This window comes from Cnephaeus nilssonii (genome assembly GCF_951640355.1).
Source record: "Cnephaeus nilssonii genome assembly, chromosome: 13".
In the NCBI taxonomy this organism is placed as follows: domain Eukaryota; kingdom Metazoa; phylum Chordata; class Mammalia; order Chiroptera; family Vespertilionidae; genus Cnephaeus; species Cnephaeus nilssonii.
Window position 1 is genome coordinate 54,263,326 of NC_137084.1, and position 17,778 is coordinate 54,281,103.

Sequence of the window (17,778 nt, forward strand, 5' to 3'; positions counted from 1 at the left end):
CAAGGGACCCATAGTACATAGGTGGGGTCCCTCGGCCTGGCCTATGGGGATCGGGCTGAAACCAGCTCTCTGACATCCCCCAAGGGGTCCCGGATTGCAAGAGGGCACAGGCCAGTCCAAGGGACCCCACTGGTGCACGAATCCATGCACCGGGCCTCTAGTATCTTACCTAATAAAATAGTAATATGCAAATTGACCGCACCTTTGCTATGCCCAAGCCACGCCCACCAGCCAATCAGGGCGGGTATGCAAATTACCCAACAAAGATGGCGGTTAATTTGCATACACTGAGGGAGGGAGGAGTGAAGACTGAAGACAACTTAGAAGGAAGAGGGAGGAAAAGCGGAAAGCAAGGTGGCTGCCAGAGGGAAAGGCGCGGCGGAGCGAGGTGGGCGGCAGTGCACGCGGTCGAAGCGGCCACTTGCAGGATTGAATCCTGCAAATGGGCTACTAGTTTATATATAAGATCTTTGATTAATCCCTTCCTGCCCTCTCCCCTCCCCACTTCTCTCTGAGATTCATCAGTCTGTTCCATGTTTCCATGCCTGTGGTTTCTGCTCCTCTGTTGAGCATCTGCTTCCTGGTGGTCAGTGCATGTCATAGCTACCAGCCAGCCGGCCAGTTGCTTAGGCTTTTATATAGAGAGATTTATTGATCTTTTATAATATAAGTGTTTTAGGTTTCATATTTTAACATTAATTTAGCTTTACTTATGTTTCATTCATAGCTTACTTAGTAGTTTTACAGCTGTTTAGTTCTTATTCATTAAACTATGTAAAGGGACACCATGTTTTTTTAATATATTTGTATTGATTTCAGAAAGGAAGGGAAAGGTAGAGAGATAGAAACATCAATGATGAGAGAGAATCATTGATTGGCTGCCTCCTGCACACCACTGGGGATCGAGCCCACAATCCAGGCATGTGCCCTTGACTGGACTCAAACCCGGGATCCTTCAGTCCTCAGGCTGATGCTTTATCCACTGAGCCAAACTAGCTAGGGCAGGGGCACCATATTTTGAATCATGTAGCATTTTAATTGGAGGTATTAAGTATTCCTATGGTGCCGAAACCAGTTTGGCTCAGTGGATAGAGTGTTGGCCTGTGGCCTGAAGGGTCCCAGGTTCGATTCCAGTCAAGGGCATGTACCTTGGTTGCGGGCACATCCCCAGTAGGGGGTGTGCAGGAGGCAGCTGATCGATGTTTCTCTCTCATCAAAGTTTCTAACTCTATCCCTCTCCCTTCCTCTCTGTAAAAATCAATAAAATATATTTAAAAAAGAAACTTAGAAAATAAAATGTACTATTAAAAAAAAAAAGTATTCCTATGGTTGGAGTTTGTGTGCTTTTGTGAGAATCATGCCCTGCCAACTTGGATTTTCTAGTAGTTGCAGTAGCAGTCTCCATTTGGCTTTATGTGTGAAAGATCCAAGACTACCATTCTTTATTAAGAATTAATTCTACATGAGAGCTACTGGCATGAACAGTGAATGCCTTGCTGCTGTTCACCAGACTGGTTAATTCAGTAAGCAACAAACCTAAAGTTCCTAGGCTCTTGTGAAACAGTGTTCACGATTAATTCAGAGGTTGGATTAACATGTACTATCTAGGTGAGTAAGGAAAATATTTTCCTTAAATAGAACTCCCTATTGTTATTTCTTTTCTTTTTTTTTTATGGGAGTATTATTTATTTTTAAAATAGAATTTAGTGGGTGACATTGGTTAATAAAATTTTATATGTTTTAGTTGTACAATTCTATAATACATCATCTGTATATTGTATTGTGTGTCCATCACCATCTACTGTTATTTCTTAAAATGAGAACAGGTGACAGTCTATATTTCTTCTCTATTAATACAGGAGTTCACTGTTAGAAGAATTAATATGTGACATTATCATTAACGCATGTGCTAAATTAAATAGCATCCATGTGCCACAGTGTCTTATCCATGAAATAAGGTGGTTACAGTAGATATCTGTTAGATGCCTATTAAAAATTAGCAAACAGCAAATGATAAACTTACATTATTTCCCTTTTTTAGATAGTTTTAAAGATTCATTTAAAGTGAACTCTTAAGACCAATGTAAGTGAAGATTTTGACTTACAGTACAGATAAAATTTTAGTTGTTTAGTAGCTGCACATACAGGTGTCATTGCTTGATTAGGGTTGGACAAAGAAAAGTAATATAACTATTCAGGTTTTATGTCATACCTCAGCATTCAAATTCATTTTTAATCCTCACCATAGGATATTTTTTCCAGTGATTTTTTTTCCCCCCCCTTAGAGTGGAGGGAAGGGAGAAAGGGCGGGTGGGGAGAGAGAAACATCAATGTAAGAAAGAGACATTGACTGGTCGCCTACAACACCCACCCCGACTGAGTAGCGGGAGATCGAGTTTGCAACCAAGGCTTGTGCCCTTGTCCGGGAATAGAACCCAAGACCCTTAGGTCTGAGGGCTGATGCTCTAACCACTGAGCAAACTGGCCAGGGCATTCAGTTTATCTTCAAAATCAAGCAAAGAAAATATGTTAAAGTTCATTGAAAGATAAAATGAAATTTAAACACTATTTTTGGCCTGCCTTAGCTTTTATGCTCATCTACTATGGTGGTGACAAATGACTTAAAACTAAATTTTGAGAGTAATAAAAACTCTGTTTTATTTCCTACATAGACAAAACCCAAAATGTTAGTGTTGTGGTTTGAAAGTTTTCACAATACTGTACATAGGTGAAAATTGAATGGTATAGTTTGGAAAAATAATTTAAATATTTAACTTAAGCTCTTTTGTTTTACATACAGGATTATGATCTTTTGGGTGAAAAAATAATGTCCTGTGGTATGGATCACTCTCTTAAACTCTGGAGGATTAATTCAAAGAGAATGATTAATGCAATTAAGGACTCTTATGATTATAACCCAAATAAAACTAACAGGTAACATTTGTGGCATTTAAAACAAGTATCTATCTCATGCTGTGAAATAGATGGGTCTTACTTTTTCCAAAATTGTTATATTGTTATAAGTCCCCACTGAGTTTAGAAGACCCTCCTTTAAAAACTTTATATATCATAAAATTCACAAATTTTCAATGGAAGCCATTATTTTTAATCTAATATATTTATGTTTCATTTTTTAAAATGTGTTTTCTCTAACTTAGTAGCACATTTTACTTAGTTTGGTTCAGTGTAAATTTTAATTCAGTACAGTAAATCTTGTTTTTAAAATGGGGTTCTTAGCTTTAATTCATGTTAATATAATGCTTCCGTTTAATTGCTACTCATTTCATTAAGTGGAGAAATTTCAAAAGTGGGAGCCTTGCTGGGACTAAGAGGTGGGAACTTTGCAATGTACTTCATATATTTTTTAAATGCCTCAGTTCTTGATTCAGTAACTATCTTTTCAGAATCTTATTTAGGCTATTATTATTATTATTATTATTATTATTATTAACACTTTCACCATAGTTATCATATGTTTGTGTATATTAACTTTGTTTGCACTTTTTGTTTTAAGCAAAGAGCTAGAATTTTCTGATTATCGAGCCAGACTATTAATAGATTATTAGTTAAATTTGTAGCCATTAATAGATATTTCAATGCACTTATGTTCATCAAACCTCAGTGGCCTCTAATGATTAACACAACTTTCAGATTTCTACTTTAAAACACCAAAAGCTTATACAGTCCTAAATTTATGTTTTTATATTTTCTGGAGCTCTGGAATACATAGAAATTATATTTCCCAGTTTACAAAAAACAAGAGGGGGTTATGCTGGTCTTCTACTTGAAAGGTTTAACAATCCTATCTAATAAAGAGGGAATATGCTAATTGACCCTCACACTGTCGCAAAGCTGGTGGCATCCACAGCCAATAAGGAGGGAATATGCTAATTGACTGTCACGCCCTCAAAGATGGTGGCGCCCAGGGCTGTCCTGAGGCTCAGGTAACCAGGGCCGGCCGAGGATTGCACTGCCGGCAGTGGCAGCAGCAGAGGTGTGACGGGGCATTGCCTTCCCCTGATCGCCGGGTCGCCTCCCACCCCTGAGGGCTCCTGGACTGTGAGAGGGGGCAGGCCAGGCTGAAAGACCCCCCCTCCAGTGCATGAATTTTCATGCATTGGGCCTCTAGTAGATTATAATATGTATTTGATTTAAAAGCAAATAACAGCCTGACCCATGTGGCTCAGTGGTTTAGCATTAACCCATGAATCAGGAGGTCATGGTTTAAGTCAGCCAATCAATGATTCTCTCTCATCACTGATGTTTCTATCACTTTCTCCCTCTCTCTCTCCCTTCTCTCTCTGAAATCAATAAAAATATTTTTTAAAAAGCAAATAACATAATTATAGCAGAGTTAAGAATTTGTGTCAGATCATTAATAACATTTTAATTTTTTTAAGATTTTTGTATTTATTTTTAGAGAGGAAGGAAGAGGGAGATAAAGAAAAATGTCGATGATGTGAGAGCAAAACATTGATCAGCTGCCTCCAGCACACACCCACCTCCCCACACACAACTGGGGTTCTAGCCTGAAACCCAGGCATCTGCCCTGATTGGGAATCAAACCAGGGACCTTTCAATGCACAGGATGACACCCAACCAACTGAGCCACACCAGCCAGGGCTAATAAAAGTTCCCAGAATTTGTATTGGAAGGAATGTTAGAAATGATTCAGCCCAGCATCCTTGTTGGAAAAGTAAAGAGAGGATTTGTGACTTGCCCAAGACATAACTAATTTATGGCGTATCAAACTTCTACAGTTATTTCAGTACAGAAAGTGAATCACTCACTAGATTAGAAATGTTAGGTTTACTTTTAATTAACTGTAGGATTGGTAGCAACTTCTAGCTTATGGTCTTTACACAAACATTTTTAAGGGGAGGAAATGCTACCATATTTTACTCTCTTCAATACAAGAAAAGTCCTAACTAATATATGTCAAATTCCTGTCAGACACCATTTTCAAAATTGTTGCTCAAGGCAGTACTCTCATGTAGTCTTATCTTTAGCAGTCTTTGGAATGATGTATCATCGTTCCTAGAAAAATAACCATCTTCTTTTTTTAATATATTTTTATTGATTTCGGAGAGGAAGGGAGAGAGAGAAACATCAATGATGAGAGGGAATCATTGATTGGCTGCCTCCTGCTCGCCCCCCCCCCCCCCCCACGGGATCAAGCCCACAACCCGGGCATGTACCCTTAACCAGAATCAAACCTGGGACCCTTCAGTCTGCAGACCAATGCTCTATCCACTGAGCCAAATCAGCTCCAATAAAATGACCATCTATTGAAATAACCCAGATGTGTTGACTTTCATAGTCTAATTTTATTTAATTTATTTATTTTTGTTGTTAATCTTCACCCGAGGATATTTTTAGGGAGAGTGGAAGAGAGAGGGAAAGACAGAGAGAAACATCGATGTGAGAGAAACACATTGATTGGTTGCCTCCTGCACAGGCCCCGACTAGGGCCAGGGCCCAAGGAGCCTGCAACAAAGGTACATGCCCTTGACCGGAATCCAACCCAGGACCCTTTGGTCCACAGGCTGATGCTTTATCCACCGAGTCAAACCAGCTAGGACTCATAGTCTACTTTTAAAGGATTGAGTAGGTATTTTCTCTAAAAATTCTTTTAGGTCTATAAATCAGATATCTTTGCTTATCATTGGTTAGGATAGCCAGAATTGATTAAATTTGGCCTATATATACATAGTATGGTAGGAAGCTACAATTTTTATAAATTAAATTTCATAGGATAAAAACAATTGAATTGAGCTGATAATGGAAGAAAATATAGAAACAAAAATGGAGTAAGACGGTAGCTCTCAATAAAAAGATAAGTTTTTTAGGATCAAAGAAAAATCGTCATGCATTTTATTTTTCAAAGTTTATAAATCCAAAAATAAAAATTAGTGTGATTCTACTATACTTTTTTCTCTTAACTTTTACATTTCCATTTCAGGCCATTTATTTCTCAGAAAATTCACTTTCCTGACTTTTCTACCAGAGACATACATAGGAATTATGTTGATTGTGTGCGATGGTTAGGTGATTTGATACTTTCCAAGGTATGGTAACTGCTGTTAAGCTGTACTTCCATTGTTTGTGTGAGTTGGATTATTTTTTTAGGGAGCACGGTTTTTTATGCAGTTTGGTAAATTGGATGGCAGATTGGGAAATTGCTTTTTCTTTTCTTTTTTTTTAGTCTCATGATATTTTGATAGGTTTGGAAACTTGTTTTAGGCATAAGACATTCCAATGAATTATTATAATTTGTGCTTCAATAAAAATGAAAAATTTTCATTTGTAAGATGATTTTGTTGTGATAATCAGTGTTATTGTAAAATAACCAATATCTAGAGCTAGTAGTAGGGTGTTTTTTTTTTTTATGTTTTGTGTCCATTTCAATACAATTTTACATTTAAAAAAACAGACAGCTGGAGTTGGCTCATGGGCTGTAGTTTGCCAACCCCTTCTCTAGCAAGTTGATGTATATATATATAGCAAGTTGATGCTGATAATTTAGAGAAGTTGTTGGTGAAGTCATTTGAACATTTGGGATTGTTAAATTTGGAGAAATTGCTAGTTTCTTGTGTCGATTTCAGGGCGTTTCACATTTTCTTGGCAGAGCCTAATCTATTTTTTTCTTGACTTGCAGCTAGTTTTATCTTTTTTTTTTTTTTTTTGCTTATTTAAACTTTTGATCTTGAAGTTAGATTCACAGGAAGTTTCAAAGATAGTACAGAGAGGCCCCTTCACCCAATTTCCCCCAATAGTTACATAACTATAATACAATATAAAGTCTTGACATTGTACAATGTGTGTGTGTCATTTTATCACATGTGATTTTGTCATTGTAAGAATGTTACAGTATGGGGCCTTTTAAGATTTTTTTTTCCATTCATTATAATGCCATCCAAGTTGTTGTGTGTCAGTACTTCTCCCTTTTTATTGCTGAGTAGTATTCTATGGTATGGGATGTACCAGTTTATCTAGCCATTCATCTATTGTAGGACATTTTGGTCCTTTCCAGATTGGGGCTATTACACATAAAGCTGCTAATGAACAATCGTGTATAGGTTTTGTGTGGACTTACTTAAGTTTTCATTTCTCTGGGATAAATGCCTAGAAGGGCAATTGCTGGGTCATGGTTAAGTTTGTTTAGTTTTTTAAGAAACTGCCAAACTATTTTCCAGAGTGGCCGTGCCATTTTACATTCCCACCAGAAATGTATGAAAGATCGAGTGTCTCGGAAGCTTCGCCGGCATTTGGTATTGTCACTATTTTTTATTTTAGCTGTTCTGATAGGAGTGTAGTGATACCTCATCGTGGTCTTAATTTGCATTTCCCTGATGGCTAGTGATGTTGAACATCTTTCATGTGCTTATTTACCATCTAATATATCCTTTTTGATGATGTCTCTTCATATCTTTGCTCATTTTCTAATTGGATTGGTTTTTGTTTTTATTTTTACTGTTGAGTTTTGAGAATTCTTAATATATTCTAAATATGAATCTTTGTGGCAGATGTGTAGTTTGCATATATTTTCTTCCAGTCTGTGGCTTGTCTTTTCATCCTCTTAACAAGGTCTTTTGCAGAACAAATGTCTCTAATTTTGATGAAATTCAATTTGTTGATTTTTTAAAAATTATTTTATGGATCATGCTTTTGATGTGTTTAAAGTGCTCTTTACCAAGCCATAGATCCTAAAAATTTTCTCCTGTGTTTTCTTCAAAAAGCTTTATATTAAATATATGATCCTTTAAAGTTAATTTTTGTATGAGGTTTAGGTAGAAGTTTATTTTTTGCCTATAAGTTTCCAATTGTTTTAGCACCACTTATTGAAAGACTATTCTTTCTCCTTTTAATTGCTTCTGTACCTTTGTCAAATTGTTTGGACATACTTGTGTGAGGCTGTTTCTGGTTTTTCTCTTTTGTTCCAGTACTCCACCAGTACTACATACAGTTTTGATTACTCAAGCTCTATAATAAGTCTTGGAATGGGTAGAGTGATTTCTTCCATTTTATTATTCATTTTCAAAATTATTTTAGTTATTCTGTTGCTTTGCCTTTCCTATACATTTTAGAATCTTGTCTATACCTATAAAAAATCTTGCAGAGGTTATTTTCGGGGGCGGGGAGATTTTGCTCAGAATTGTGTTAAACCTGTCTGCTGTCAATTTAGTAGGGAATTAATACCTTAATTATCTTTGAATTAATATCTTTCTGCTTAACCTAATTCGTGAACATGGTATCTATTTAGGTCTTTGATTTTTATGGTCATTATTTTGTACTTGTTAGCATACAAGTTCTATACCAGCTTTGTTAGATTTAGACCTATGTATTTATCATTTTTTTTGAGTGATAGTAAATGATATTTCTAATTTCTATATGTTCATTGTTAGTATGTAGAAATACAGTTGATCTTTGCATATTAATTTTGAGTCCTGTACCTATTAGACTTTATTAGCTCTAGGGATGTTTTTAATATCTTGGGATTCTCTGCATAGACCATCTTGTCATTTGCAAATAGGGAGTTTTATATCTTCCTTTCTGATCTGGATGCTTTTTATTTCCTTTTCTTGCCTTATTGCACTGGCAGACTTCCAGTACTATGTAGATTAGCAGTATTAAGAGCAGATATCTTGACTTATTTCTGATAGAAATGAGAAAAAAATTAATCTTATGTGTATTAGCTGTATAGTTTTGTAGATATTCTCTATCAAGTTGAAAACTGTCCCCTTTTCCTGATTTTTTTAGTTTTATCATGAATGGGTGATGACTTTTGTTAAATGCTTTTTCTGCATCCATTGATATGATCATGTGGTTTCTTTAGTCTTTTAATGCAATAGATTGCATTGATTAGTATTGACTATTAATATATTGGTCATTGACTATTAATATTGTATCCCTGGAATAAGTTTAATTGGTCATGCTGTATAATTCTTTTATAAATTGTTGAATTCTCTTTGCTAATATTTTGTTAAACATTTTTGTGCCTGTATTCATGAGGTATGATGCTGATCTGAAGTTTTCTTTTTTATACTGTTTTTGTCTGGTTTTGGTATCGAGAATACTGGCTTCATAAAATTAATTGCAAGTCTACCCTACTATTTTCTTGAAGAGATTATATGGAATTGGTGTTAATTCTTTAAATGGTTGATAGAATTCTCCACTTAAATCATCTGGGTCTAGAAAATTTTGAGGGGGAGTTTTTAAAACACAGATTCAATTTCCTTAATAGTTAAAAGGGCTATTCAAATTAGCTATTTCATATTAGTCCATTTTTAGTGGTAATTTTTGCCGTTTGAGGAATTGGTCCATTTCATTTAATGTAAAATTTATGTGTATGGAGTTGTTTGAAGTAGTCCTTGATTATCCTTTTGGTATCTTCAAGGTCTCTAGTGATAGCCTGTTTCATTCCTGAAATTGGTAATTTTTCTTTTTGTCAGTCCTGCTAGGGGTTTGTCAGTTTAAAAAAAAATCCTTTCTTTTGTTTGCTGTGGGTATATTTTGCACTTTTACTTGTTTCTTAAGGTGAGAGATTAGGTTATTGACTTAAGACTTTTTTAATTAAGCATTTGGTGCTATGAATTTCCACCAGCACTGCTTTAGCTGCATCTCACAAATTCTGATAAGTGTATTGTTTAGTTACTGGGTATTGGGAGACATTTTTGTTACCTTTCTGTTCTTCATTTCCAGTTTGATTTCACTGTCAACACATTCTTATTTTGATTCTTTTACATTTTTTCAGCTATGTTTCATGACCCTATTTTTGGTATGTCCCATGGGAGCTTGAAAAGAACATATATTCTGCTATTGGATGGAGTGTTCTGTAAATATCGTTTAGATCCTATTGGTTGATGATGTGGTTGAATTTATATCTTTGTTGATTTTTCTACTCATGTTATTATTGAGAGACGAGTGTTGAAGTCTCCAGCTATTATTGTGGCTTTTTCCTTTTTAGTTCTATATCTTGCAGCTCTGTTGGTTGGTGCTTAAGACACTTTGCTATGTCTTAGTGGCTTGACCTTTTATCATTATGTAATGTCCATCTCTAGTGATTTTCTTTGCTTTGAATTCTCCTTTATCTGGGAGTAATTTAGTCAATTTTGCTTTTTTTGATCAGTGTTTGCATGGTATATCCTTTTCCAACATTTTTCTTTTAATGTACATGTATCATTATGTCTGAAGTGAGTTTTTTATAGGCAGCATATACTTGCGTCATGTTTTTTAAATCCACACTGTCAAACTTTTAGTTGGTATATTCAAACCATTTATATTTGAGCCTTAATATATCAATTATTACATTAAGTCTGCCTTTTTAATTTCTCTGGGTTTTTTTCTCCTAATTCCTGTAGATTGTGTGAGCATGTTTTAGAATTACACTTTTATTTGCCTGTAGTATTTTTTGTAGTATTTTTTAATATATTTCTTTGTTTAGCTTTTTTGAGGTTTGCCCTATGTGTTATATATATGATATATAGATATATCTGTGATATATACATTTGACCTAGGACAACATGGTGGTTTAGAAAATGCTGACCTCCGTGAAGTCAAAATTCTGTGTGTAACTGCAGTTGATCTTCTGCATATGTGGAGTCTCACCTGCAGATCGAAAATAACTTTTTTTCAATAGACCTGCACAGTTCAAACCTCTGTTGTTCAAGGGTCACCTGTATATCAGTCTACTTAACTGTAAATCAACATTTTACCCTTCAAGTGAGGTGTAGAAACCTTTCCTTTACTTCACTTTTTCCTCCACTTGTGTCTTAAATATTCCCTTTATAATGAAGAACTACATCAAATAGTATTACAGTTTTTGCTTCAACCATTAAATGTAATTTAAAAACTCAATAGGGAATGGTGAATATTGTATTTACTCATTTTGCATTTTCTTTTGTTCTTAATGTTTGATGTCTCAAAAACCCTTCTTAATATCATTTTCTTTCTGTTCATAAAACTTCCTGTAGCCATTCTTTTAGGGTAGGTCTGCTGGTGACAAATTATCTTCGTTTTTCATAGTCTGAGAATGTCCATTTCCTCTTCATTCCTTGGGTATAGTCACTGTATATAGGATTTTATATTGCAGTTCTTTTCTTAAATATTTGAAAAATGTTGTGGCTCCTCTTTCTGGTTTCCATGATTTCTGATGAGAAATCTACCATCATTAGAATTGTTCTTTCTGTTTTAAATGCAGTCAGGATTTTTTTCTTTGTGTTGAGTTTCCATAAGTTTGATGATGATGTATCTTAACACAAATTTCTTTTGAGTTTATCTTTTTGGGGTTCACTCAACTTCTTGAATTGAAGCATTTTTATGATGGCTACTTTAAAATGCTTGTCAGATAGTTCTAACATCTATGTCATCTCTGGGTTGGCATCTGTTTTCTCATTAAAGTTGAGACTTTTATGTTTCATTTATTTATTTGTAGAGTACATTTATTAAAGCTGGGGACAGTGGATAAAAAGGAAGGATTTAGAGTAGAAGCAGCAACAGGAGAGCCTAGGTGGGGCTGCTATTGGCTCACTGAAGTTAGAGAAAAGGGGCCTTGGGGACAAGACAGGTTCAGTGGTTTTGCTGCCCACTGTTCCTCTGGTTGCAAGTCCCATGGGGACCCCAGGAGCTTTAAAAAAGTAGGTGCCTGACAGAGGGCATGGGCACGCTCCAAGGAGAGCGCTGAGGTTGAGATCTGGATATTTTGGGTATTATGTTACAATCTCCGGATCTTTTATTTAGATCTTCTACATCAGGCTTCCTCTGATAAATTTTCAACTGGGGAAGGTGAGCACTGCTTCATGATTGGCAGGTAGCAAGGGAAATTCACATTCTCCACTTCATTGATTTGGTGATGGTGTTTCATTATTGCTGGGATGGGAGTTCAGGCTTTCCACTGCAGCTCAGGTGACACTACCCTAGCAGAAGGGGCTGATGGGACTCATTACTGCTCCTCAGGTGGTCTCCACTGACATTGCAGATGGCATCCTCTGATACCACCCCAGCCAGAGAGAAGGAAGAGTCACCTCATTACCATGAAGGACAGAGCGAGTCAGGGTTATTATGTGCTGAGATGCTTAGTTACCACCTGGGAAGGGTTTTCCACTGGGATTTTGCTGGACCATATAGGGGTAGGTCCACGATTTGAGTTTTTTGTTTTTTTGTGGGTTTTTTTTTTGTATTTGGCTGTAGTTAGAGAATCTGTTTGAAAATTTTCTCTCTTGCTAGGTTGCCATTTCCTGGTCTCGTGTAGAGAGCAGGCTTTGGGGGCTGGGAGATTGTTTTTTTGTTTTGTTTTGTTTGTTTGTCTGTGTACACCCCTTAGAATTGTTGAGTTGCTGACTTTTCCAGCATCTTGCCTGAGATACATAAATGAGGGAAAAGAAAATCGGGGAGCTAAATTTCCTGCATGTTCCAGGATACCTAATCATTCTGCCTCCTCTGTACTTTTCAGACTTTTTTAAGTTGTATGTAGTGGGACAAATAAGGGAAAGTATATCTAGTCTGTCATTTTGGAAGTAAAAAGGCTGTAAAATTTCTGCTCTTAGAACTTAATCAGATGGTGGGAAAGGATTTCTGCATTTTAAGTGGGAAGCTGAACTGAATGAATTATATTAGTGGTCTCAAATCTGGCTCTGCATCAGAATCATTGGGAGAATGTTGTAAAAATAGATTCCTAGACCTTACCCCACAGATTGTAAATCTGGTTCAAAGACCTAGGAATGTAATTTTAAAAAGCTTTCTCTAGGTGATTTCAAGTGCAGCCATCCATTAATGTGGATAAATTCTTTTTACCTCCCTATGCTTTAGTTCTCCATGAGGGGACTGCACTAGGATCCTTTATCAATGTAGGCAGTAAGAAGCACTTGAACAGCTGTTTTGCACTTCTGTTTCAGCCTCCTATCCCAGAGATTCTGATTCAGTAAGGGCTGGGGCCAGGATGATTGAGAAAACTACAGGCTATCAACTCAATTGTGCACTTAGGGAAGAGTCATTCAGACTAGGTGATATCTAAGGTAAAGAACTTGTAAATAAATAGTCCTGGGATTTTATATAATATGAAAAAGGCAAAGAAGGAAAAAAGAATGTTGTCCCCACCCTAATCTTCCTGTGGCCCTGCCATTCAAGTGTTTCAATGCTGGTCACCCCCACAGGGTTGCCACATGGGATTATGTAGCCTGTGTCCAGTGAAACTTCATCTACACCAGTAATTTTCAGCTCTGACACCTGTTGAAATACAATGTACAGTGTTTAGTAGCCTGTATTCAGTAGAGGTTTAGAGAGATTGACAGATGTCCCTTAATGGCAAACCAGAGACCTACACAGTAATCTGAGTAGTGCCCACTGATTTGCAGATATTTTTCCATTGTATTGTTTACCACTTGTTGCTTAAGTAGAATGTGTGCAAAGATTTGAAGTTAGACAATAGGAGAGGTATAACTTAGCCTATTTCAATCCTATCCCCATATCAATGTCTTAAAAGTAAACCACTGCTTTTATGCCTTCTACATATACTAGTAATCTGGTCTCTAAATCCCTTTTTGTGAATTCATTAGCTTTCCTATGACATCTGTTGAGTACCTACCATGTAGCACAAACACTGGGAATGAGGATTAATAGTTAACAGATAAAGGGAACCAGTTGGATAGGGAAAGATTAAACTAGTAAATTACGTAAAAAGCAGGAGCCATATTGAAGAGCTATGTATTCTACTACAATGTAATTTTTACCTTTGCTATAAAACACTTCAAGTCTCTGGATGCTAATGTATCAAGAGCTGAATTTGGTTTGGTTTGGACAATAAATTGTGACTTCCAAAATAAATTGTTCAGTGTAATGCTTTTGTATTGCCAAAATCTGTTAATAAATCAGACTTCTTGTCCTCAAATGTGGACATTAACTCTATAAATATAAATGAATGTATATCACTTACTTAGTAGATGGATAACCAGGTTCTATGAGCTGTCAGTTCTAAAATGATAATAGAGAAAAGTTTTGTTTCAGTATTTATAATTCATTTCTACAAGTAATTTTTTTCTCTCATCTCTTTTAAAGTCTTGTGAAAACGCCATTGTGTGCTGGAAACCTGGCAAAATGGAAGATGATATAGACAAAATTAAGCCCAGTGAGTCTAATGTGACTATTCTCGGGCGATTTGATTACAGCCAGTGTGACATTTGGTACATGAGATTTTCTATGGATTTCTGGCAAAAGGTAGCAAAATTTTTACATTTTGAAATTATTTTACTTAAAGCCATGGTAATTTTAGTTTTCTCTGTTATGCATCTGTAGTTTTCTTTGAGGCTCTATCTTGATGTTCAGTATTAATTGTTTTGGCCTTTGACATTACTTATTCTATCCTTGTGGCTCTAGAGGAACACCATCTGCAATACTTATAAATGAAATTGACAGGTGTCAGTAGTGGTAGTTAGGTATTTATTTTCTACAACATCTGTTACTAAAATTTAATGTTTTGGTGATTAAAATTAGTGTTTTTATGTGTCTTTACCTCAGGAAAACTTAACAAACAAACATGGAAGTTAGAGACAAAATACTAGTTACCTAAATTTTTAAAAAAATTTGGTATTTGGATTTTGTTGGTAATAAATTATCTGAATATTTATATGCAAGTTTTTGGAAGGTCTTTCTATAGCTTTTGCTACAGTTCTTTTAAGACAGAATAAAGAGTACATGTATTATAGTGTAAATTGTAAAGCTCATCATAAATTTGCAACATGCCTTCTTATTTTCTCAAGACACCTCTGTAAAGTATTAGTTGCCCCACTTACAAATCAGAAATACAAGATGCAAAGACGTAATCAAGAGCATAGTCAGAGGCTGGAGCTGAGGTTTTCCCAAAATAAGAAAGATGTCTTAGTATTGCTTGAAATCTTTAAAGCTTATTTTAATAATTTGGTGGTGGTTTTTTTTAAAAATATATTTATACAGATGCTTGCATTGGGCAATCAGGTTGGCAAACTTTATGTTTGGGATTTAGAAGTAGAAGATCCTCATAAAGCCAAGTAAGTATTTAGAAATTCCTATTTATAATTTCTGCCTTCATATTCTTTTTTTTCTTGTTTCCAAATACTTTATAATTTTAAAGAAGAGATCAGTGCACAAATAAAAGTACCATCAGGCAGATCTTATGCAAGCTGTAATAGAAATAAAAACCAAGAACTCAAGAGATTAACTGTAGTTATTAGAGAAAGTATACTATCATACCCTCACTCTTTTTTACCTTCCATATCTTGTCTTTTGCTACACCAAATACAGAGGAAGTAACTTATATTTACAATGCCATCTTTAAATCATTTATAACATTTGCATATCTCAGAGTACTTTAAAATATTTCTTTTTTATCCTAATGATTGTTTTTCATAAGTACTTTGATAACAGCTTATTTTTTTTCATATAAGTTATATGGTGCCTCTTGAATTTAAAATATACCCAATTATTTTTAAACTAGTGGCCCAGTGCATGAAATTCGTGCACATTAGAAGGGGATTAATTAGAGGAAATAATATTGCTATTTGCCCTTTCTCTATAATAGAAGTGTCAGAGATGAAAGAAAATTAGTAAAATGTATATGAAAACCTTCCTCCTGGAAGAGTCTGGGGCGCACCATGGGATCCAGAGTCAAGTCCCTGCCCACCCACATGCGCCTCAAAATCGCGTGAGACCCAGACCCGGCTGGCCCCCAGCCCCATTGGGCTAGATCCAGACCTGGCCAGTCCCACCCTTGTCAAGCCTTGCAGGGCAGGGGGTGTAGCCTCAGGTCCCCTGGCCAGGCGCCAGGATGGGGGGCGTGGCCTGAGGTCTCCCAGCCCAGACTGGGGTGGGGTGCATGCCTTGAGGTCCCCCGTCAAGCCCTGCCAGGCGGGGGGGGGGAGGGTGGCGAGGGGGCGCAGCCTCAGGTCCCCCGGCCCGGCACCGAGAGGGGGGCACAGCCTCAGGTCCCCCATCAAGCCCCACCAGCAGAGGGGTGCAGCCTCAGGTCCCCTGTCAAGCCCTGCTGGGCGGGGGGTGGGGGGGTGCGGCCTGAATTCCCCCAACCCAGCACTGGGGGTGCACCTTGAGGTCCCCTGTCAAGCCTCACCTGGTGGGGGGCACAGCCTGAGGTCCCCTAGCCCAGCACCAGGATGGGAAGCGCAACTTGAGGTTCCCCATCAAGCCCTACCGGGCGGGGGTTGTGACCTGAGGTCCCCATCAAGACCCGCTGGGTGGGGGGCATGGCCTCAGGTCCCCCAGCCTGGTGCCAAGGTGGGAGGCGCGGTCTGAGGTCCCCTGTCAAGCCCAGCCAGGCAGGGGGGCGCAGCCTCAGGTTCCCTGGCCCAGTGCTGGGGCAGGGGACACGGCCTGAGGTCCCCTGACCCAGCACTGGGGGTGCACCTTGAGTCCCCTGTCAAGCCCCGCTGGGTGGGGGGCACAGCCTGAGGTCCCTGTCAAGCCCAGCAAGGCAGGGGGGCGCAGCCTCAGGTCCCCTGGCCCGGTGCTGGGGCGGGGGGATGCAGTCTGAGGTCCCCCAGCCTGGTGCCAGCGTGGGGGCACAGCCTGAAGTCTCTTGTCAAGCCCCACCTGGTGGGGGGTGAGGCCTGAGGTCCTCTGTCAAGCCCCATGGGGATGGGGGAGGGCGTAGCCTCAGGTCCCTGCTGATCGCTTGTTAAGGCTCCTTATGGGAACTTGGCTTCACCTGTGGGTGCAGCCATCTTTGTGATGGAGTGATGGTCAATTAGCATATTCCCTCTTTATTAGATAGGCTTTGAGACTGAGCTCTTAGTAAAGTATGTTCTGTTTTCAGATGCCTTCTGTATGAGTTGGGACAGCTATTATTTTCTAATTTATTGTTTTAAGTTAGATATTGGCAACATTATATATGTATAGTATTTAACCTGTTGTCATGTTTTCTCCCTAGATGTACAACACTGACTCATCAAAAATGTGCTACTGCTATTCGACAAACCAGTTTTAGCAGGGATAGCAGCATTCTCATAGCTGTTTGTGATGATGCGAGTATTTGGCGATGGGACCGACTTCGATGAAATACTTTTCCTAATCAAATTAGAGTGTGTTTTCTGTGTATAGTAGAATTAATGTATCTTGCTAGTAAGGGCACATAGAGCATTTAGAGTTGTCTTTCAGCATTCAATCAGGCTGAGCTGAATGTAGTGATGTTTACATTGTTTACACTCTTTGTACTCTCTCCTGCTCAGACTCTACTGCTTTTAATAAAAATTTATTTTTATAAAGCCACGTGTTATTTTAGTTTATTTTCATTGTGATGAAAAGAAATGTTGAAAGTAATAAAATTATGCCTTATCTTTTTGTAATAATCAATTTCTTGTACACTTAACTGGAGAAGGCTATATAATTTAATAGTAAGTAATTATGTTTAAAATCTTAAGAGTTGTAACTACTGTTTTAATAAACTATCCTTACAGTTAAAAAATATTGCCATTCAATTTACAACTTGGTCATTAGTTACAGTGGAAATACCATTAGAACAAGGGGAAGGGTAGGGCAAAGAAGCTTAGGTGTAGTGAGTTGAAAAATGGAAAAAATGGGGAGTATATTTGTATAGTAAGATTCTATCCCCCTTTCTGGAAGGGTATTGGTTAAAAGAAATAAATAGACTGTCTTCTCTCAATAAACTTTGGTCCCACTTAAAAAAAAGAAATAGATGAAAGAGGTCATAAGGTTGAGAATAGTTGGTTGTTTTGTCCCAAACATAGTGTTTTGCTTATGTTTGTGGGCAAGAAACAGCAAGAGTGAAATCCTATA

General features: G+C 37.5%; 1 protein-coding gene across 2 annotated transcripts in view; it reads left to right on the top strand.

Moving 5' to 3' along the window:
• The window catches only part of EED (embryonic ectoderm development), a 39,840-nt gene extending 22,462 nt beyond the window's left edge, over positions 1-17,378 (top strand). Inside the window, exons 8-13 of one of the 2 annotated variants that reach the window (XM_079789392.1) lie at positions 2,801-2,934; positions 5,963-6,068; positions 7,197-7,271; positions 14,053-14,211; positions 14,947-15,020; positions 16,913-17,378. In XM_079789392.1, coding sequence (XP_079645518.1) covers positions 2,801-2,934; positions 5,963-6,068; positions 7,197-7,271; positions 14,053-14,211; positions 14,947-15,020; positions 16,913-17,039 — 675 coding nt within the window. In that variant the 3' untranslated portion in view covers positions 17,040-17,378. The remainder of the gene's footprint in view (positions 1-2,800; positions 2,935-5,962; positions 6,069-7,196; positions 7,272-14,052; positions 14,212-14,946; positions 15,021-16,912) is intronic. The other variant, XM_079789393.1, reaches the window with a different exon arrangement.
• The last annotated feature ends 400 nt before the right edge of the window (positions 17,379-17,778 follow it).